The 22830-nt window shown below is 40.5% G+C and overlaps 1 protein-coding gene across 1 annotated transcript; it reads right to left on the bottom strand.

Annotated features, from left to right (window-relative positions):
- Window positions 1–103: 103 nt before the first annotated feature.
- On the bottom strand, window positions 104–21213 carry TDG (thymine DNA glycosylase). The gene is made up of 10 exons (XM_060656575.3): window positions 21023–21213; window positions 12448–12590; window positions 9808–10049; window positions 8604–8673; window positions 6897–7032; window positions 6625–6707; window positions 6451–6545; window positions 3207–3378; window positions 2650–2775; window positions 104–2026 (listed from the first exon to the last, which is right to left on the bottom strand). The coding sequence occupies exons 1-10, from the start codon at window positions 21043–21045 to the stop codon at window positions 1896–1898; spliced, it is 1221 nt and encodes a 406-aa protein (XP_060512558.1). The 5' UTR covers window positions 21046–21213; the 3' UTR covers window positions 104–1895.
- Window positions 21214–22830: the final 1617 nt, after the last annotated feature.

Raw genomic sequence — 22830 nt, 5'->3', positions numbered from 1 at the left:
TATTATTCAATACCTTAAACATAACACAAGGTAGACGGATCTGAGGCATAAAGGGGGAAAGAATACCAGTCACTTCTGCCGCAGAAAAACCTGCAACTTAGGATAATCATTCTTGGTATTTTTATTGTAAAAACCATCAGACTTCCAAATGAATTTAAAAACCTTTCCAATATTATTTAATGAAAAAGTCTCATATTGTCACATAGGGGATATATCAACGTTTACTACTCATCCGTCAAATGTAATGAAAAACACCATTGTTGTATGCTTGGAAAATCCTCAAACCCATTCTCTAACGAGGGTCCATTATAATTTTAAGGGTATTTTCTCCAGTCAGATTAAAAAAAAAAATCTATTGTAAAGTTACAATCATTATATACCAAAGCAATTCCTACTTCCATGCTTTACATAGTCCCATGAAAAAATAATTCAATTGTTCCTAATCCCTGATGCAAGGCACTTCAAAGCACCCGCATGAAACATCCATGTAAACAGCAGTACAGTACATGAGTTAAATAACATGAATGACTTTTACACAGCTTGACCTAGACTAAAAGAAATATAAAATCCATCATAGCCACAGCTAAAAAGTATGTTAAGATTCACAAGAATTTGTTTCTCTTATCATATAGAGAAGAACAAGCCATATAATCTCTTAGGAAAAAAAAACACCTCATAAATATTTTCATATTGAAAAACAGCATGCTCCCTGGGTATGTACGAAATCAGGATATTCAGAAGTGACCAGGAGTTAATTGCAAATGGCATTTCTGAATACCCAGCTTTACTATCCACCAGGCCTAGTAGTCTGGACTATCTGTAGCACCATGGAAAAGGCATTAGAAAATCACACAAGTACGTTACTTCAAACTAACCCTGCCACAAGGCTCACTTAAGTCCACAGTAACAGACAGCAATGACGCAGAGAAAATTTTTTAAGTGACAGCTTATTAGATTCACATAGCAAGAAAAATTCTGTTATTTTAATACATCTCACGTACATAAAGCACCGGTTTAAATAAGATTATCAAACACCCCAGCTTCTTGTTGCTCAGCCTGAGTTCATTTCTCACCACTTTCCACGTTACGCCCTTAAAGCCAAGGAGGTGCTAGATACCGTAAGAAAAATTCAGTTCCTTCCCTATCAAATGTCTGTCTCTCAAGTAAAACACAGAAGAAATAACAAACTTTAAAAGGTCTACTGCATTCTCTGGAATTTACCATTCCAGCAGGGCAGTTTCTGCCTATACTAGAGGATTAACACGCAGGGGTGAGGAGGCCAAAGGCAGGGCTCAGCGCCCTGTCAGAGAAGGCTGGGTTAGGCCACACTTGACATTTCTACGGCTGAGCAACTCTCCCAAACCCTCCCTGCTGGTGAGGCCAAGGGGTCTGAGGGTGAGTACGCCTCAGGGAGCCTGTCAAACACGGCTAGACAGCACCACATGGGACTCCCCTGGGGGTTAGCTTCACATATAGAATTCAACACATCTGCCTCTTGACCGGTGCTAATTATTATTAGCATGCCCTTCTTAGGCATAAAAGGAATAATGGTATATCTGGGTTTATGCACAGTTCATAATCAAGTATAAATATTCGGACAGTTACATTTTAAAATTACAGATTAAAAGTGACTCCCAAAAGAAAATCAATTTCTTCATAATGAAATATACTTTATAAAAAGCTGGAATGGTGGCTAATTCAAATACAAAAACTCATACACAAAAAACCGTGCTTTTTTCTTCCAAGCTTACTCAGGTTCATACAGTTGATTCTACCACACAACCATAATATGATTATATCACCAGAATAAAATACTAATAAAATGCTTCAGTTAGCCCCTTCTTGACTACTGCATTAAAACTGCAGCATTTAGGTAGAGCTGAGAAACACCAGTCTTAAGCATGGTTTCCTTCTTCCTGTTCTTGAGTCCCGCAGTGATTATTAAAGGAAGGAATCTGGTCTGTAAACGACTGGGTCATCCACTGCCCATTTGGAATGTCACTGAAAGTTGATTCTCCACTGTCAGCTGCCAGGGTGGGGAGAAGAAGGTTAGTTCATTCTATCTGAAAACCTTTACACGATTCATCAAGAGATGTTAGCAGTCCAGCGGAGGAGGACTGCCGTTAAAACAGCAAGCTTCTTGAATACAATAATAAATTTCTGTTCTCTTGGCAGATACAGGACTAAGAAACCCTTAATGGTCATTCAGGGAGGGAATGTGATTAGAATGACGTAATGACTTAATGAAAATGAGCTGCTAACACCTACGTGGTGAAACCTCAGATAACCATCACATTTCACTGTCACTAAAAAGATTTTCATAGTACCATTCCCACACTTCAATAATTCATTCTCTTTTACAAAACTAAAGTGCATTTCCCCAGTCCTGACAAAACCAAGTGTTTGAAAGAAACAAACAGGGGTTCCTGGGTGGCTCAGTCGGTTGAGCATTCGACTCTTGATTTCAGCTCAGGTCAGGATCCCAGGGTCGTGAGATCGAATCCTGCTGTAGGCTCTGCACTGGGTATGGAACCTGCTTGAGATTCGTTCTCCTTCTCCTTCTGCCCCTCCCCTGCTAGTTCACGTGAGCAAGAAAGAAAGAGAGAAAGAGAGGAAGAGAGAAAGACAGACACGTACGGAGGAACATACTTAGCCCATTGGAAGAGAAGCTGCAAGGGTCACTATTGCACGGATTTTCAGTATAAGCACCGCCATACGCTGCTTCATAACCTGGATCGTATTTTTCTTCCTTAACAGCCATCTTCTTTGCATCCTCTGTGGAGAGGGTAAAAGGGAGTTACAGCTGTTTTTGTACAACGTTTCTGAAAACAGCTTTATTCAGAAATCCTCATGAACAAATCTTTTTCGTGAATGTTCAAGTGTGCTGAGATCTATATTTTGTTGCCATCTTTTAAACTCTTTATAACATTTATTAAATTAACTCATCGGAACTGTAAAAGCCTAGCAGATTTAATTTCCGGTAGGCTATGTTGCTTCTTCTATCTTCGACATCTGTAGGAGCACCCACGACAGATGGGTAACTTTGGTAAAAGGAGATTTTAACAGTGACTAACATCCGTTGTCAGAACACTCTGGCTGACGATGTAACTGTTCTCCTTTCTCTTGCTTTTAAACTCACAATGTGCGTGCATTCAGTAGTGTATATATACATGACACCCAAAAACAGGGCGAAAATGGAAACATACCTTGGGCCAGCTGTAGATCAAATGTATATTGCACCTCTTGAACGTCTGTATTTCGTTCGATGCCTTTCAACTGATCTCGTAAGTCTTTCAGCTTAATGTAGTAATGAACTTTGTCCTGGGCTCGAGGAAACTGAGCACATCTCGCACTGGATGATGGCATAACATAGCAGAGCTAAAATCGTAAAATTTTACAGGTACATAAATGTTACAAATCTATTGAGTCCACTCACATTGAGATTTAAAAATTTATCTTTGGGGGGATTAATTATGATGCCTATCTCATATTAATATATATAAAATCAGTAACAGTAGTTTTGTCTCTTGAGTTAAAATTTGTAAAATTTACTTATTGCAAAGTCAAGAAATCAAAATAATGAGGCTTTCCCCCCATGTTCATTTACCAATTAACAGTCTTGTCTTTTTTAACAGTGAACATATGGTTCACAATTCTAAAGGCACAAAAGAAGTATACAATGGAAAAGTATTCCCCCCCCCAATTCTGTCTCTGTCCACCCAGTTCTCTTCCCAGAGGCAATCAAAGTTGCTGGTTCCAGAGGTATTCTGTGAATATAGAATCAAATGTCTCTAATATATGTACTCTCCCTCACCCTTTTTAAAAAACACACAAATGATAACACGTTCTCTATTCCCTGTTCTACACCTTGCTTTTTTACTCAACAATGTATTCAGAGACAATTCTGTATCAGATATCTAGAGCAGAGTAAAAAGACTTTGTTTTTTTTTTTTTAATGTTTTATTTATTTTTGAGAGAGAGCGAGCGAGCGAGTGCATGAGCAGGGGGAGGGGCAGAGAGGGAGATACAGAATCCAGAGCAGGCTCCAGACTCCAAGATGTTAGCACAGAGCCCGACACGGGGCTCAAACTCACAAACTATGAGATCATGACCTGAGCTGAAGTTGGACACCCAACTGACTCAGCCACCCAGGTGCCCCTAGCCTTTCTTTTTTTGCAGCTGTGTAGTACTTGCATACTTATTTAACCAAGACCCAGCTGTGGGCATTTAGGTTGTTTCCAGTCTTTTATTATTATAAGGTGTAGTGAAAAAGCTTGTACATATTTCATTTTGAATATGTGTGAGTGTATCTCTTGGATAAATTCCTAGAAGTGCAATGCCCAGCAGAAAGACATTTGCATTTATCATTCTGGATAATGGTGACAAACTGTTCTTCATAGAATACTAAATATATAACAATATATATCACATGTATATCAAAGAGTGAGGCTGTCAGTTTATGGAATTTCCAGTTGCAATTTCTTGCACTTTTTTTTATATTGGCCTCCATAACATTATAGAAAGCAAATTTTCATTTTCTTTTGCATAGAAGGCATTTAGAAACTCCTGACTCACAAATATATGTAGGTGCAAATGCTGCCAGGTTGTGTAGTAGCACTTTTTCGAATCCTAAGATATTCTTCAATTAAAATGACCCAGAAATTTGAAAGTCTTTTTTTGTTTCAAAGAAGAGTCACTAGCATCAACAACTGTTAAAATCTCATGATAAAGAATATATTTTAAAAGGTAAAAATACTCTCAGCTCAATATCAGAGCTAAAATTACCTATCATGATAGGATTCAAATTCAGTTAGTACTACCCTATTACGGGCACAAATACCCAAGAGATGTGCCTGAGCCTCATTTGACTCTTAAGGGACAATAATGAGGTAATCTATAGGAAGCAATGAACTCACCTGTACAATTTTACTAAAGTAGGTAAGCGTAGGCCTTGGTTTAAACAAAGACCAGGGCTACCACCTACTCTGTCAGTGACATATTTGTAACAAGTTAAAGACAGAAGAAGTTTGAAAAGGAAAAGTGCAGAAGTACGGAGGTGGCAGAAACTTTATTCTGAGGTCTCCACAAAAACCTGTTGACACACTGGCTCCTCCATCGTTTCAAATGTTGTCAGGGTGCCTGAGTGGCTCAGTTGGTTGAGCAGCTGCCTTCGGCTCAGGTCATGATCTCACGGTTTGTGGGTTCGAGCCCTGCATCAGGTTCTCGGCTGTCTGCAGGGAGGCCGCTTCAGATCCTCTATCTTCCTTCCCCTCTGCCCCTCCCCCACTTGTTCCCTCTCTCTCTCAAAAATAAATAAATAAAAACTTATTAAAACAAAAAACAAAAAAAGGGGCAGCTGGTGCTTCAGTCGGTTAAGCATCTGACTTCGGCTCCGCTTGTGGGTTCCAGCCTCTCCTTGGGCTCTGTGCTGACAGATCAGAGCCTGGAGCCTGCTTTGGATTCTGTGTCTCCCTCTCTCTCTGCCCGTCCCCCGGCTGCCCTCTGGCTCTCTCTCTCTCTCAAAAATAAATAAACATAAAAGAAAAGAATAAAAAGAAAAAACAAAAATAAATAAAATGTTGTCTATAACACATGTGTCTGTGTTTGTATGTTGTTTTTCAAAAAGTTGTAAACAAGGGGAGCCTGGGTGGCTCAGTTGGTTGGGCGTCTGACTTCAGCTCAGGTCATGGTCTCGCAGTTCATGGGTTTGAGCCCCGCGTCAGGCTCTGTGCTGACAGCTCAGAGCCTGGAGCCTGCTTCTGATTCTGTCTCCCTATCTCTCTGCTCCTCCCCTGTTCATTCTCTCTCTCAAAAATTAAGAAACATTAAAAAAAATTTTTTTTTAAGTTGTAAACAAAACTTAAAACTAGATTTAAGAAGCAAAATCTGAACTAAGTGTCTGCAGAAGCGATACAGAAATAACAGAGTTTGAAAACCACTGTTACTTCGTGATGCCTTTATGTATAAGACAGTAAATACACCAAGGGCCAAGCAGGTTGTCTGTCTGCAACCGGGCTGCACACTATTTAGATGGCTCCACAACAACACTGGGCTAAGATATACAAACGGGGGGCACTGAGCAGTGCTACTAATTGGGAGCATGTCTGTATTTATATGTTTGTTTCATACCGAGTAAGGGCTAATCTACTTGAATTTGGTAAGAATATGCCATTAAATATATTTTGAATGTAGTATGTTAGCCAGCTCCTCTCAATATTTTAGCCAAATAACATAAGACATTTTCTCTGACAAATGTTTCTTTCTTTAATAGCAGTATCTGAATTAATCTGCAGCTATTAGTTTGAGTTGATAGATAACTATTACTCAACAAAATCCAGTGCTTTGTTTTCATGGCACAAGTTACCATGGATAGGACAAATAAAAAAAGGAAAACTAGCTAGAAAAAAATTCATATTTAGCTGATATACAAATATAATTTTAAGGACTTACAGTTTCTGTGTCTGGGATCTTATGGGGTTGAAGTCCAAATTCTAAGTTTTTAACCTTAACTCCAAAAACTTCTTTACTAAAAATTTCATAAATACCTAAAATGAAATACAAACATATTTACGTTGTCCATAATGTTAGCAAAGAAAAAAGACAAAATTTAAAAGTAAATCTTACATTTTCCATTAAACACTGCTATTCGTGGCTGATATTTCTGTAATTTCTGCACTAGAATACGTCCTCCTTCACGGAATTCTTTACTAAAATTGAATTAAAAAGTAGTCAAAATATAAGTACGGTAATATTTATAATATGCTGAATTCAGAAAGCTTTCAATACAACATCAATTCATATACTTGTTAAGCTCAGCTTGCACTAGATACATAGAGCGTTCCTAGAGTATATGAGACGCCAGCATGGTCAGGTTCCAACCTATAAAAATAAATTACCTGGATAGATCTTTGCTGCCTGGTGTTGTCCTTTCCACCATATTGGTAAATCCAATACCATACTTTCCTGGTAAAGTGTGATCATCCATATGGTTCAATTGGACCTCACTCAGGCCTGACATAAACAGACACTTCCCTGTGAAAGAGAGTTCAGTTTATTTGCATGTAGGTCAAAGGTTTTTGTCCCATGAATCACTATGGTAGTCTACATTTATCCTGAAATTAAAAAAAAAAAAAAAAAACATTTAGGATATTTAGGAAATTATAGGTCAAATACCGTATCAAGCAATCACTATGTGTTAATAAACCCTTTGCATGGATTATCTCATTTAATCATAATGATCTTATGAAATATTAATTACTATTTTTATCTCCTCTTCCCAGGGCAGTTAAGGTAAATGGCCGTTGAGAATACACAGCTAGTCAGTGTAGAAGACTTCAAAACTGGTTTTCTTTCTAGGAACTAGTCATACCACTGCTTGCCCCTGGAATACCTCAAAGAGACAAACATACACCAACAGACCCAGAACATTCCAACACTTTGAAAATGGAAAAAATTCAAAATTCAAACGTCTCTTAGAAATTGTTTTAAATATGGAGACAATATGTCCTTAGTTCCAAAACACATTATTGTATCTTCTGCCCTAAATGTTTTTAATGTAACTCTTAGATAACCAACTAGTATTTTCTGAGGGCCTACTGCATGCCTTTTTCTATTAGGTGGTGTTAGGTAAGTCGACTTACATATTAAGACAATACAATAATAGTTACAATTGGGTTTAAAATTCACTCTACAAGTATGAGGGTCTTTAATACAGATACGAAGTAGGGGCGCCTACAACGGGGCTCAGGCAGTTGAATGTCTGACTTTGGCTCAGGTCATGATCTAGCGGTTTGTGGGTTCGAGTCCCGCATCGGGCTCTGTGCTTGATAGCTCAGAGCCTGGAGCCTGCTTCAGATTCCGTGTCTCCCTCTCTCTCTGCCCCCACCCCCACTCACACTCTGTCTCTCTCTCCTTCAAAAATAAATAAACATTAAAAAAAAATTAGAAAAACAGAATGTCTCTAATCACAGAATTTCTTAACTGTTACAGCTTGATTCCCAACGATCAATGCATTTCATCTCTCCTAGGAAATAAGATCAGCAGAAATCTGGAAAGGTCAGTGTTCTGCTGTCTATACTGGCACAATGATGTACTATTGTTACTATGACTGTAGGTAACAACTAAAAAAGAAAATTCATTTTAAAAAGTAGTAAAACTCATTTAAAACAATTAGCAAAACAAAAGAGAAAGTGCTACTTTTCTTGCCCCTCCGTTCTCTTACACCAAAACATGAACAGTGACATATCTTTTTCAAGCCTTTTATTTTTGTGCACGCATGCACAGAAAACACGTTTGTATCTGGGGGGTCTGGGTGGCTCAGCTGGTTGAGCATCCTCTAGATTTCCACTCAGGTCACGATCTCACAGTTTGTGGGGTCGAGCCCTTGGTTGGGGGCTCAATGCTCAGCACAGAGCCTGCTTAGGATTCTGTCTCTCTCTGCCCCTCCCCTGCTTGTGCTCTTCCCCCTCCCCTCAAAATAAATAAACTTAAAAACAAAAAAACCCACACAGTTTGGCTAAAAAGGAAAAAAAAAAAACAAACCCCAAACTATTAACAAAGATATCTAGTTTAAAAGTAAAAAAATAAAAGCAAGAACTACTTACAAAAGTGGTTTCCAGGTCCAGGGTAATGATGCCCTTTGTAAGCTGCCATTAGTCCCGGGTTTATGCCAATCTGCAAAAAATGTTTATACACTTAAGTCTTGAAAAGTAGGGTTTACGCCTGAGGGCTTCTGTGGAGTAGTGATGGACAAAACTAAATTTATTAAAATAAAAATTTAATCCAGCATCATCGGCAATCCCGTTTATCAAGTACCTATTTTTGATCTGAATAAAGTATTTCATTTTGAGGGAAAAAAAAATTCCCTTTATATCAAAAGTGTTGCTGCTGTTGTGAAAAACCAGTTTAAAAAAAAAAAAAAAGGCAGAAACAGACCATCAATACAGAGAACAAACTGGTGGTGGCCACAGGCAGGGGAGACAGGCAAAACGGGTGAAGGAGAGTGGGAGGCACAGCACGGGGACCAGGGTCGATGGCACGGCAACGGTGTATGGTGAGGGATGGCGGCTACGCTTGCCGTCAGCACAGCATAATGAATAAATTTGTTAAATCACCATGTTGTACACCTGAAACTAATGGAAGTGTGTCCACTATACTTCAATGCAAAAAAAAAAAAAAAAAGTAAGACAAAAAATAAATTTTAAAGATAAAAACCAGTGTGACTCCCTCGTGTCCCCAGGCCCCCACCTCCACCCAACCGGACTGGAAAGAGAGAGGTCCTGGAGCAACCGATCAACTGAGCCCCGGTCCAGCCACAGCCTGCTTCTCCACTCCCACCAAGCCGCTCACTCCACGTCATTTACAGTTGTTTGCACGCTGATGTTTCTTACAGTTACTGACAAAAATCAGAGCTCAAAATCAGTACTATCACTTATGGAGAACTCACACGTAATGTGCAATCTAAGTGATTCACGTGGATTATTTTACCTAACTGCAATCCTATGAGGAAGGTACTATTATCACCCCTGCTTCACCAATAAGGAAACTTGGTGATTAGGAAGGTTAAGGCTTGTTCAAGGTCATACCCACATGGCAAGACCTGACACCAGACAGCCGTACTCTGGAGCCCATCCTCTTAGACACATCCATATGTGTCCACAACCTTATGAAGGTGACAAAATGACACCATTTACTACCAAAAGGATTCTTAGAAATGGTTCAACAAAATGCTATTTGCAAGAACAGAGGTTATGTAAATTTAATTCACCAATACTATTTATAAAACCAAATGAGGACAAAAATTCTTACAATCACAATGTCCAGATTGAAAGTCAAAATGTCCGGGAGGGTCTTGGTTAGAAGTTCAGCTTCTGAAACACCATTAAAACGGTCTACCTTTCTTTTCACTTTAAATGTGTCCGTAATTTTTTCTTGCTTTTCTTTTGATTTTGTGGACTTGCCAGATTTTTTGGCCTCAGCAGGCTTTTTGGGTTCTACCGGTTTTTTTGGTGCCGTTGCTCTGGGTTTTCTTTTCCTTCCTTTTGGAGTCTCTGAAACACAGTAATTTCAAGGAAGTAGATGCAGAAAAACATAACTTAAGAACATCAGGCAGCTTTCCCAGTAGAGTCACCCCATCAACGCCCTTGCTACCTTCTCCTATCTCCCAGCCTCACCATCCTCTGCAGTACCCTCCCTCTTCCTTCATCTTAGGACGGGGTTCTCGAGGCCCTATACCCTGCCCTCCTTCCTCTGCTAGCTGTTCTCGGGATGAAACGTACATAATGATCATAGATTGATTTCCCATGGACTCTTCCCTGTCATCTTGATCTCCCCAGGGATTTAAAGCATTCATGTCCTATTTTATAGAAATTCTAAATGTAAATACATAAACAGCGCAATAAACGAGAAAATAAATAGAGCAAAAAATAGGGAGGAAGGGAACCTTTTAACTCGATTTTCCCATAATTTCCAGCAATAGAAAACCTCAAATGGCTTGTGGGCTTGTTTTAGAGATGAGTGTATTCTGTTCCACACACAGCCAAAGAGGTGAATTTAGAGATGCTGAAGATGAAATCTCTGGGCTGGAAAGTAGTCTTCAAAAGGCAAGACCAGGGGGGCACCAGGGTGGCTCAGTTGATTAAGCATCTGACTTTGGCTCAGGTCATGATCTCACAGTTCGTGGGTTCAAGCCCCACATGGAGCTTTGTGCTAACAGCTCAAGTCCTGGAGCCTGCTTTGGATTCTGTGTTTCCCTCTCTCTCTCTGCCCCTCTCTGGCTCGTGCTCTCTCTCAAAAATAAATAAATGTTAAAAAATTAATTTAAAAAAAAAAAGGCAACACCAGGGGGGCACGTGGGTGGCTCAGTCAATTAAGTGTCCAGACTCTTGGTTTCGGCTCAGGTCATGATCTCACAGTTCATGAGAGTTTGAGGCCCAAGTTGGGCTCTGTGCTGACAGTGTGGAGCCTGCTTGGAATTCTCTCACCCTCTCTCTGCCCCTCCCTCGCTCTCTCTTGCACGTTCAAAATAAATGAATAAACTTCAAAAAACAGAAAAGAAAAAAGAAAAAATATGCAAGACCAGGGATGTCTTAGGACCTAAAGCAGAGCTTCTCAATCTCAGAACTACTAACATTTTAGGTTGAATGATTTTGGTAGAATGCTACTCTGTTTAAGTAATATACAGGGTTGTCCTGTATATTACTGAATGTTTAACAGCAACCTTGACCTCTACTCAATAGATGCCAGTAGCACCCTGCCAATCATGACAATCAAAGTTGTCTCCAGATATTGCCCAATGTCCCTTGGGGGGGGGGGGGGGGGACACGCCCAGTCAAGAACAACTGACCTAGAGTTACCCAATAGGAAGGTTTGCTTTTCTTACCCTTGTTTAACATCTCTCTTAATTTCTTAGGCCCCTCCTCCATTCTACTACCATTAGGCAGTTCCCTAACCCAGCATCCTGTCCTTCCTCTCTTCTACCCCACACTGATTTAGCCACTCTCTACGCGAAGGGATCCACCTCCACTGGCCTGTAGCTGGGAAGTCCCAGTGCTGCCAGCCCAGAAAAATAGGAGAGTCATCGGCAGGGGTATCTCCAATGCAGTGGAGTCAGATGTGTTTCTGGAATCGTAAGATGAAACTCTTGAACACATTTCTCATATGATACTGCTACACTGGAGAAAACCATTACCTTCTTCTCTCCATCCCCTCAGGTCTTCCTCATTTCATCCTCAGATTATTCAGTCTCAAATCCACTCTTTGCCTCCAAATTCTGCCTTACTCCCTACCATCCATTCTATCCTCTATAATAATTTTTCCCAGGCTGACTTTTAGAATGTTACTTTGTTTAAGTCACCCTCTGCTTCCATCCTCTCAAAAGCTCCCTACCACCTTCAGGAGAGAACATACATTCTTCGAACATTCTTCTTGGAAACAAGGCACTTTCCAGCCTCATTGATCACTATTTTTTTGCTGTACACCAGACTCCCAAAGACACAGAATAACTACTTTTTAACTGTCATGATTCTTTACATCTGTCTTTTGCCCATGCTATTCCCTAGGCCAGGAATGTTCCCCACCCCATTCTTCATGCGGATAAAGTCTCCTCACCCCTGACTTCCAGAGCTCTTGGAAGCTGCTTCTGAACCTCGGTCCGAGTTAGTGTCAACCCTATGCACTCTCACAGCATCCTGAGCCCCTCTTCACCACTGTGTGCTTAAAGCATACCATGTGTTTACTTACTATTTTCTCCTGCTAGATTATGAGCTATTTGAGGGCAGGATCCATGTTCTTTTATTCCCCCAAATGCATCACAGTGCCTGGCACATACTTAAAAAGTGGTTAACGTTTTAAATACTAAAATAAAATAAAAATTCTTCATTAAACCCTTTCTTACATAAGCTGGCCAATCCAATAGCTACTTTTCTCAACTATCCTGATGAAAACTACCTTGTACAGGTTCCTGAGCAGGCACTGGTTCTGGAACTTCCGCTGGCATTTGCTGTTCGTCCATAACATTCACATCAGGAGCTTCAGCCATCATTTGTTGAAATGGGAATGTATAGAAAGCTTGAGCTTGCTGAAGGGAGTAGCTGAAAGAACAATTAAGCACAAGACATGTCAATAAAATTACCCGACTAGAAGTTTAAACGATGAGCTTTAAAAACCTTTAGGATCCAAACACTGTGTGGTCAGACTGTAACATATAGAGTTGATAATAGGGGCAAAGGGAGGAGGAAGGTCTATTCCTAAATGTGTGTATTCACCCGATTTTTACTTTGTGCCTATTAACCAATATTAAGGAACTCTCCCACTGATTAATGACAAGATGTGTCAGCAATAAAACTTACCAGTCCTGTCAAGTCAGCCCGTGCTTTCTCTGAAATGAGATCATGGGAATCTGCTAGCAGAGAGACTTAAAAGGCACAGCAGCTCATACAGGGTTAAAGTGTCCATACAAACAGTTTGTCTCTATCTTCACATTTAATTATTTGGTCATAAGATCCTCTCCAACCTAACCCCACCCAGCTTTACTGAGATACAACGGACATGAAATGTGTAAGTTAAAAGTATATGATGTTTTGATTTGATACATATTTTGCAAAATGATTACTAAGTCTTAGCTAATACCTCCATCACGTCACATAATTACCATTTCTTTTTTGTAATGAGAACATTTAAAATCTACTCTCTTATCAACTTTCAAGTACGTAGCAAGGTATTATTAGCTCTAATCACCACCATGTACATTAGATCCCTAAAACGTGGTCATCTTATAACTGGAAGCTTTTCTCCTTCGACCAACAACTCCCCATTCCTGCCTTCCCTCCAATCTACTTAAGGTTCTCTTTTGGTTTATTTGCCTATTTAATGATTTATGCATTGGATCTGGTTTTAAATTGTTGTTGGGTTTTTACCACTAGATGAGGGCTAGAAATGGACATTTTGCACATATCTGTGAATTTATGGGGGAAAAACACTTTAAATCTCTTCTCTGAACATCTTTCAGACTTTGTTCCAAGTACTCAGTTCAATATAAGGAACACAAAAAACAATGGCCAAAAACCAATTTCTCATGACTACCCATCACTGTCTCACACTGCTGCCTGCAGCACAAAAGCTATGGAAGCAAACATGTATTTTCTGAAACTCAAGTTACATCTAATGCCAAATGATGCCATTACATACACAACGGGAAGGAAAACACTAGGAAATAAAATGGGTCAGTGTCATTTACCATTTGGAGAGAAAAGTCGTTTTCTGTGGCAAGCTACTCACTTATTAGTTATGGAGAAAGAAAAGGGGAAGCTCAGAAAGTAGAGATTAAAAAGAAAAGCTAGGGACGCCTAGGGGTGCAGTTGGTTTTGTGTCTGACTTTGGCTCAGGTCTTGATCTAAAGGTTTGTGAGTTTGAGCCCCACGCTGGGGTCTGTGCTGGCAGCTCAGAGCCTGGAGCCTGCTTCAGATTCTGTGTCTCCCTCTCTCTTTGCCCCTCTCCCGCTTGCTTGTTCAAATAAATAAATAAATAAACAAATAAGATAAACTAGTACATTTTATATGAATGAATCTTATTATGCATAAATCATATCTTAATAAAATGGTTGGGATGGCGGGGGAGGCAAACTAAAGCAGAAGCTTAAATGGCCGAAGCAGACACAGGGTAACAGACTATCTGTGGGTGCCCAGGCTGAAATCCCGGACGCTCAAAGACAGGGGCCAAATCCTAATGGACAAACCACTGGAGAGGAATTTTAGCTTCAAACTATCTTCAAGGGTAAGCTGTTAAAGAAAAGGTTAAGAATTAGAAAGGTATTACACTATATCTTAAGACTTTTACCTCTTTAAGTATATTGTTTCCAGTTACATAAAAAATAGGTATGACAATCCAGTAAACTTTAGTCTAGTAACATGAAAAGACTATGCAGCAAAATTAATGTACTGATATTTTTTCAAGCACAGAAAATGTTTAATACAGACTTTAAAGTAGAAAGGAACACGAAACAGTATTGTAACCTAAGGCTGCACGTTGGGAAAATATGCAGACAAGTCCTAGAATCTCAAATGTAAAAGTTGAAGAAAAGCACTTAAATCATGCTTGGCACAAAGTAAAATGTCCTCTTTTTCCACCACACTTTTCTTTAATAATATTCATAGCTCCTTTTTTTTTTTTTTTAAATTTTTTTTTTTTTTTTAACGTTTGTTTGTTTTTGAGACAGAGAGAGACAGAGCATGAACGGGGGAGGGTCAGAGAGAGGGAGACACAGAATCTGAAGCAGGCTCCAGGCTCTGAGCTGTCAGCACAGAGCCCGACGCGGGGCTTGAACTCACGGACCGCGAGATCATGACCTGAGCCGAAGTCGGACGCTCAACCGTCTGAGCCACCCAGGCGCCCCTCATAGCTCCTTTTGATGAACTGTAAAATCATTGGTTGTTCAGTGTTTATGACGTAAATACTCAAATACTCAGATATTGCTAGGTTACGTTGAGAGATCTTGTATTGTTACCCTTCGGATATTCCAGCACAATGAACTGTAACCTTCGATTGAGGCCAGCCGCAGTTAAGTCACAATAAGCGAGCGGCCAAAGAATGCAGGACGTCTCCTCTTAGTCTGTCACACTGTCAAGAAGACAACCTTCCACCCTCGCCCATGTTTCTGGCCACCACTCTCAAGAGTTTCACAGATGTGTCCCATTTCAAGCACTTCACAAAGTCCAAACTTAAAATATTTAACTTAGGAAGATTTTACATGGCAAAAGGATTCTGAACATTAAAAAACAAATTTCCAAAATGTGCCTTTCGCATATTTCAGGGTCATACTTAGATGTGAAGTGCAGAACCTGAAAATTAAGTTTAGAAATCAGATGGCTGAGGAAAAAAATGAAAAGGAAGAAAAAAACCCAGAAGTGTTATTTTAGAGATATATATCAATTTTGAAAGAAATTGAGAAACTTATCTATAATATCAGCGTGTCCCTTAATGTTTCTAAAAATGACCTCTGGTACTTTATAGGAAGTTAAAATAGAACAGAAATAGAAAAATAAAGAAATGAGAAATACGATGTGTAAGTTCTAAGGTAATACACTATCTTTGAGTATTAAATTGAGTCTTATCATCTCAACGGCTTCCTAACAGAACAAAAGGAAAGAGAGTGCGACACAACATTCTTATTATTTGGCAGAAGCAAGCAAAAAACCTTCGAGGACTTCAAAGCTAGGAAACTAGAGTTCTAGATAAATCAATTTCCTATTATCCAGCGATAATTACAACTGTAAGCAGCATAAACCTGTTCAACCTTAATTAGAAGATATTTAATACATTTGTTGTATTTATATACACTTGCCCCTTTGTAATTCAGAATCACGCCAACTTTACAAGGCTTGTTTTCTCTGTGCGAGGGACAGCGACACAAGAGCACTTGGTCATCACTCCTCCTCTCGGGACCTGGGTTCTCTCACCGTGAAAATGATTTTTACATATGTGGACTATGTACAGGAAACGGGACCAAATCTGTCCAGATCCCAGGGTTTTTATTTTCTGTAACTCAAATTTGGTATCAAATTTCCAAGCATGAGGGATGACCTTATTTCCCCTTGCTCACTTTTCTTCCCTATCATTGGTTTGTCCCCACACTGTTCTGTGCCTCTCCTTTGCCTGAAGCTCACCCCTTCCTCTCTCCTAGCCTCCATTCACACCCCCCCTTTTTGGAGGGCGGGAGGACATCTACTCATTTTTCACTCCTCCAAAAAGCATCACAGGCCAACCACACCCTTGACTAGCCCTCCATGGTTCCCCACCCCGATGGATACAGGTCTCTTCATTATCCAGAAATGTGTGAAACTCAGCTAAGGTAGTAAGATTGTCTCTTCCGCTCGGGTTCTTTGGTGCCTGTTCTGCTTCTGGCAATGGCAGTGCCAGGACCTAGCACACATTTCCTTGAATTCTGGCCTTGGAGGGTCTTTCAGTCTGGAAGTATGATGTAGTCACACCCCAGGGCAGCCAGCAATTAGTTCCCTAGCGAGTTTTAGCCTTTCTGCTTGGATGCTACTAGAGACAGAAGCCTCACTAGCAACCTTACGCCTCCCATCAAGTCATAACTTAAGAGACAACCGCCCCCCAAATTAGAAATGACATCCAAGTGCGTCGATATACAACGATATAAACACAATCAGTATTACCCAACAGAGACACAGGCAAACAAAACTGGATCTTGCTTTCTCAGATACGATCTCTGGCATGATCCCCAGTGGCATGAGGGTAGAGGGCATCTGAGCAGGGAAGCACACGGCAGAGATATCAGACAAGACCAAATCAGAGATGCACACCCTTTCCCTTGAACATCAGTGCCCAAAGCACTGTTTTTTACAGCCGTCTGAAATTGATATACTGTGTATTTTCCTAATGAATTGTGTATTTCCTAACAGTCTTACTTAAAACACACACACACACACACACACACACACACACACACACACACACAGCTGACTGAGGAGTCCAATTAATTCAGATTTTGCTGTACTTCAAAAACTAACTCTTTAAGGTTTTCTCTAAAATGAACACCTCCAACTTCTTTAATACTCAGGTATTTTCCACTATTTTAAAGATTTAAGTTGCTCTTTTCTATATACATTTGTCTTAGTCCTCTTGGGCTGCTACAACAAAACACCATTTAGTGTCCGCTGAGAGCCTACTTCCTGGTTCATAGGGGTGGCCTTCTTGCTGTATCTTCACAAAATAGAAGAGGTGAGGGACCTCTAGGACCTCTCTTAAAAGGGCACTAATCCCATTCATGAGGGCCCCACCTCCAAATACCGTTACATTGGGGATTAGGTTTCAACATAGGCATTTTGGAAGAACACAATTCATAGCAATATTTTATTATTTTCACTTAATATTAATATGAATATGAATATTATTAATATTCATATTATTATTCACTTAATATTCATATTAATATGATTATACAACACTGAATAATTACAAAATAATAATCAATGGGGTGCCTGGGTGGCTCAGTCGGTTGAGCATCTGACTCTTGATTTCAGCTCAGGTCATGACCAGAGGGTTGCGGATCAAGCTCTGCCTCAAGTTCCGTGCTGAGTGTGGAGCCTGCCTAAGATTTTCTCTCTCTCTCTCTCTCTCTCTCTCTCTTTCTCTCTCTCCCCCCCCCCCCATCAAAACAAAACAAAACACTCACACACACACAAAATCAGTGCTAAATAATCTAAATGCTCAACTAAAGACAATTAGGTATATAAACTACAATGGAATACCGTCATAACTATTTAAAGACTACATTTAATATTGCAAAGTGGAACTGTGTGTATTCACCACACATTACTGGGTATTTACTGTACATGGTCTACTAGAAACTATAAATACAAAGATTTAGAACAAGCCAGAGTCCCCAATTCATTCAACTCTTCTTCATATAGTATGACTTCAAGTTTCTACACTACTTTGTCATTTTTTGGTGCTTAAAAGAAAACAAAATAAAAATTCTCCAGATACAGCTCCATCATCCTGAAACCAAGCAGGGCTCAGCTTCCTCATCCTGGAGTCCTACTGCAGAATCCATTACATTAACTTTACTAGAACCCACATCATACTGTTGATTCAAACTGAGTTTAACGTCAATGAAAACTGCCCTTTTATTACCTCTCCCTCACATCACTGATACTTCTGCACCTAAGCACAGAACTGTGCCTCTTTTGGTAAAAGAGGATTCAACACTCCAGCTGTTAGGATATGGATTCTGATTTAAACTACCAATTCCACAAACTTCTTCCAGAGTTGGGTCATTCACAAATCTTATCAGCATTCCAACAGCACCCGGAAGTTGTTAAATTGCTGAAAAGAACAAGTTGGGGTAGAACGACAAGGCACATCAATATAGACCTCTCTTTAGCCCGCCCTCGATTCTTTCGGCAGTAAACCAGCTTTGATTCCACCTAACTGGACTGCCATCAGTCCGTCTTCGTCTTGCCCACAGAGAAGTGATATGTGGCACAGTTGTCAGGGAGGCAGACTTTGGGCCACATTGCCTGCGTTCAAATTTCAGCTCTGCTCAAGTTCCTTAACCTCTGTGTCCCAGTTTCCACATGTGCAAAATGGAAATAGTTGTACCTAATTTGTTGGTTAAGAGGATTAAATTAGTCAACATATGTAAAACACTTAAAACAGTGCCTGGTATATAGTAATTTTGCTATAATAATAATAATAATAATAATAATAATAATAATAAAGACAGCAGGACGGGATTAAATTTTTAGATACCTCCTGTCAGCATCATCCTGATGCTGTCTAGTCCAGTATCATTATCCAAAAGGGAATGAACCTAGCTTGATACATCTTGCTTTTTTCCCAAATTATACTGTAACCTAGTGGCCACTGGTTCCTTTTAAATATGCTCAATAACCACTGAAAAGTAAAAATTTTGTTTAGGATCAAAGTCAATAAATTAGAAGACAGACTCCACCTAGGAAGAAACAGGAACTCATGTGTTTATTTTCAGGCTTCAGGTCTCTCTCCTGTTATCTGCAAGTTCTTAAAGATTGCTGTAATCTAGCTTCTCATTTGACATATAATTTATCCAGGCCAGGAAACTGGATTTCTCTTAGAGCAGCTGAAAGTTCTCTTAAATGCCCTCATTGATCTTGTCTCTTAAAGACATTCATCCTGCCATTTCTTGTCTCTAATCATTTTTTTTAATATAGAGATAAGAAAAATTAGAACCAAATGTTTGTTTCCTGTTATCTACTAACACCATGCCGGTGGACTAGGCAGAAAATCCAAACCTTTCTTGCCCTCGATGTCAACACCTAACTAAAAAAGTTCTTTTTGGTCCCTAACATTTCCAGAAAGGCTGATTTCATTTAAGGGTTAACCTTTCCAGTTTGTATTTTCAGTAGCCCATGTCACACTTTTACAAAGTCATTTTTGATTTGGCATCCTACTTTCCATTTTTGATAAATGTCCTTTCCATGCCAAAGCTCATTAGATACATACTGATCCTCTCCTTCCTTTTTTCCTCTCTGGGTAGACATTATTTGTTATGATACTTGAACTATCTTCTCTTTTAAAAAAAGAGTCCATATTAATGGAATTTTTTCCTTTGAATTTTTTGAAATTACTCTTCCAAAATAAAAAGTAAATTCATTATATCCGGCATTCCATTCTACTCCTTGATTAGCATGAAGTCAAGAGTGACAGAGAACCACTTTCTCAGGATTATCTGGGGCCTCAGTCATCTCAGAATCCCCAAGGATAAAGCCCTTACACTACTAACACAAAATTCTCTATTTCCTGAGGTTAAAACTTTGTGAGTCAAATTAAAAATGATCTATAACCCTGTGGATGGGTTAAGACAGCATATAAGCCAAATTTTAGGTAAACATCGTACCAGAGACCTATTACTTTGCTCTGAAGCACTGAGCAAGGTCTTCTAATGTGTAATTCATTTGATGGTAGACTTCACCCAGGTCTCAGTACTGATCTGAAGTAACATCGCAAAGGTGGGAGTGAATTTCAAAAGTTCTGGTGAATTCTTTTAAATGTAAAGTTCTTTTGGGAAGGAAGTGCAGTACTTTATTTCAGGACTTGACCAGAAAAGCCAGGATAAAGACCACACTTTATACATCTCCTTTCCTAACCTATAAAGACTGTTTTGGTGATCTAATCCCTTCCACATAACACAGATTCACAGCATGTCAGAACTGGATTCCAGAGATGTCCTATTTTACAGACATGAACAGGCCCTGAGAAGTGAAGTGTCTTGCCTAAGTTCAGGGCCCCGGAGAGTCCGGAAAATTATTAGATCTTACAGAATTTTATTCCAATGTAAATCATTAGTTTTTCTTAAGGATCCTGCTACCCTAATGATTTTTTTCATTTAGTTTTCTGCGAGGAGTTCGAATCTCGCAATCTCTGCGTTTGCCAAACGTTCTCTCCACGAATCTAACACTCCTCAAAGGACATACTGAAAAGCTGATTAAATTCACCCCCCAAGATCACCAGAAAGCATTTTTAGATGACTACTTGGGAGTATTAGTCATAATACAGAATTCAAGAGACTTTGTACGGCAATGTTATCCACCTTGTGGCCCCTGACGTTGATCTTACTAAACCTACGGGAAAGGAAGCCACAATAAAACTACTAATTTTAAAATTAAAGCTCCAGAAGTGATACGCGTGATATTCCATCTTTACAGCTCTTCGCATAATAACGGAGGGTGAAGGCAAACGTAGCCAAGAATGACAACCGGAAAGAGATATTAACCGGACCCTGTGGGTCGCTTATTAATGCCTGTTAAAGCCGGCTGGATGCCGGGAAGGCCGGAAGAAGGGCGCAGGTACAGGTGGCGCCGCTTCCGAGCGGCCGGAGGAGGGTGGCAGTGCGCACGCGCAGGCCAGGTCTTTGTACTCCGGCCGCGGCCTTTAAAGACCCCTGCGTGCGTGCGCGCGCCCGCCGGCCAACCCCGCCGCGAGGGGCGCTGGGGGGAAGGGCGGCGCTCCGCCCCGGGCTTACCTGCCCGCGTTCTCCGCTTCCATTCCCCGCTGCCGCTCGAGTCAGCGGCTACTCCTGCTGGACAGGCGAACGACTGGTCTCCGTAGTACCGCGGCGTACCGACGGCGGTACAACAATAATCAGAGACTGGACACGATTGCTGGCAGAACTGGGACAGCGGCGGACGCTCAGGCTCCTCCCCGGAGCTTCCAGTTCCCCCCTCCCAGACTTGACCCCCCCCGCCCCCCACGCGCGGTGCTTCCGTCTGCTCCGAGCCAAATCCTACGCCTCGTGGTCGTCACGTGACGCAGGCAGCCCAATCACGTTCGCTCCCCTCTCGTTGGTTCTTCTGCTCGCCGCTTGGCCTTTCGGGAAGGGTAGAGGACAAAAACGGTGGGATGAGGAGCGCTGTGTTGACGTAAGCTTTTTGTCCGCCCATATTCGTCGCTGGTGGGCGGTTGGGGGTGACGAGTGGGAGATGCCCTTTGGGGACGATGTGTAGGTGAGATGGTTATGCTTATTAGGGTTATCCAGGCCTTTCCACCCCAAGTTTTATACCGATTAAAAAAAGTGTTTTGCGTTAATTATCAAGTATCAATTATCAAGTGTGATGTGGGGGAAATAAGAGACTTTGGAGACAGCAAACCTGGGAGTTGAGGTCACCATACCATCAATTTACTATTGCGCATCAGTTCACTAGTCTGTAAAATGAGTGTAACTCTAATAAAACTGTTTCGTAAAATATAAAGTTTTACGGGAACCCATGTCTGCTTTAATTTGCATATGCAAAAATATTGTCGTTTTAAGTGTACGATAGATGTCATTTAAGCACCATGCCCCTTTATTACGTTACAGACTAGCCCTTCTGCTTTATTTCTCAATGGCTCTTCCAGCTGATTTTTGTTTCATTAGTATTCAAATTGTCACCGGTGTTTGTATGAGGACTTCACTAAATAACTCTTAACGGGGAGAGGCTTTTCTGTGTCTCTAGTTTGCGTGATGAAAAACATGGCTGCTGTATTAGTTAGCTTTACCTAGACTGTGGTAACAAATGACTCCAAAATCTTGTAATCTGGGCCCTACGGTGCGAGAGCACCCAGCTCCAGGGTCCCAAACGGTCTAGATTTGGCCACTTACCGCTGACAAAATCCAAAGGTAGAGATAGGAATGGTGGTGAAACAAGAACTTTTTTCCCCGAGGCCCACACCGGGAAGACAGTGGGCTAGCGTCTCAAAGGGCTGAAAATACTTCCAGGTTTATATAAGGGGTGGGACAGGGGCAGGCTGATCATTGTCCTCAGGTCCGTCACACAAGGTCTTGTTGGCATCAGGGCAGTCCTTATTTCTTGAGGGGTAGTTTTGGTTCCCAGCATGGGATGCATTGCCTTGTGAGTATTTTGCTGAGTTTAGACATAAACTGGAAAGAAACACTTAGAGAATACCGACTGTGGTCAAAATGGAGGTAGTTGAAGTCCTCTTTGAATCTCAGTGGTTTACAGCAACCAAGGTTTATTTGTCACTAATGTAACATGGACTGGGAAGGGACTATGATCTGTGCTTCATGTATCCTCATCACTCTGGGATCCACCAGGGGGCTTTCATGAGTAAATACAGAATTTATTTATGATTAATTTGTATCATAGCAATCGCTTAAAGGAAACTTTTAATATTTTTAAATTTTTCGGATCTTTTACAGATGCTCTGTCCATTAGTAGGTACTACTCAGAACCTGACTTATGGTAGATATCCAGTGAAGACTTGTTGAATGAACAACAGCCCATTCTCTCTCTCTCTCTTTTTCTCTCTCTTTCTGGTTTTTCTAACCACTCA

The sequence above is a fragment of the Panthera onca genome, chromosome B4 (genome assembly GCF_046562875.1).
Source record: "Panthera onca isolate mPanOnc1 chromosome B4, mPanOnc1 haplotype 2, whole genome shotgun sequence".
NCBI lineage: Eukaryota > Metazoa > Chordata > Mammalia > Carnivora > Felidae > Panthera > Panthera onca.
This window is presented reverse-complemented; position numbering and strand designations above follow the sequence as displayed.

What these genes read in the sequence shown, in the direction of transcription:
- TDG (XM_060656575.3), bottom strand. Translation starts at nt 21,045, where the DNA reads ATGGAAGCGGAGAACGCGGGCAG. An exon ending in GAAGCGGAGAACGCGGGCAG is followed by an intron (nt 12,591 to 21,022) that starts GTAAGCCCGGGG and finishes TTGTTCTTTCAG; the next exon opens with CTACTCCCTTCAGCAAGCTC. An exon ending in TGCTCAGGAACCTGTACAAG is followed by an intron (nt 10,050 to 12,447) that starts GTAGTTTTCATC and finishes ACTGTGTTTCAG; the next exon opens with AGACTCCAAAAGGAAGGAAA.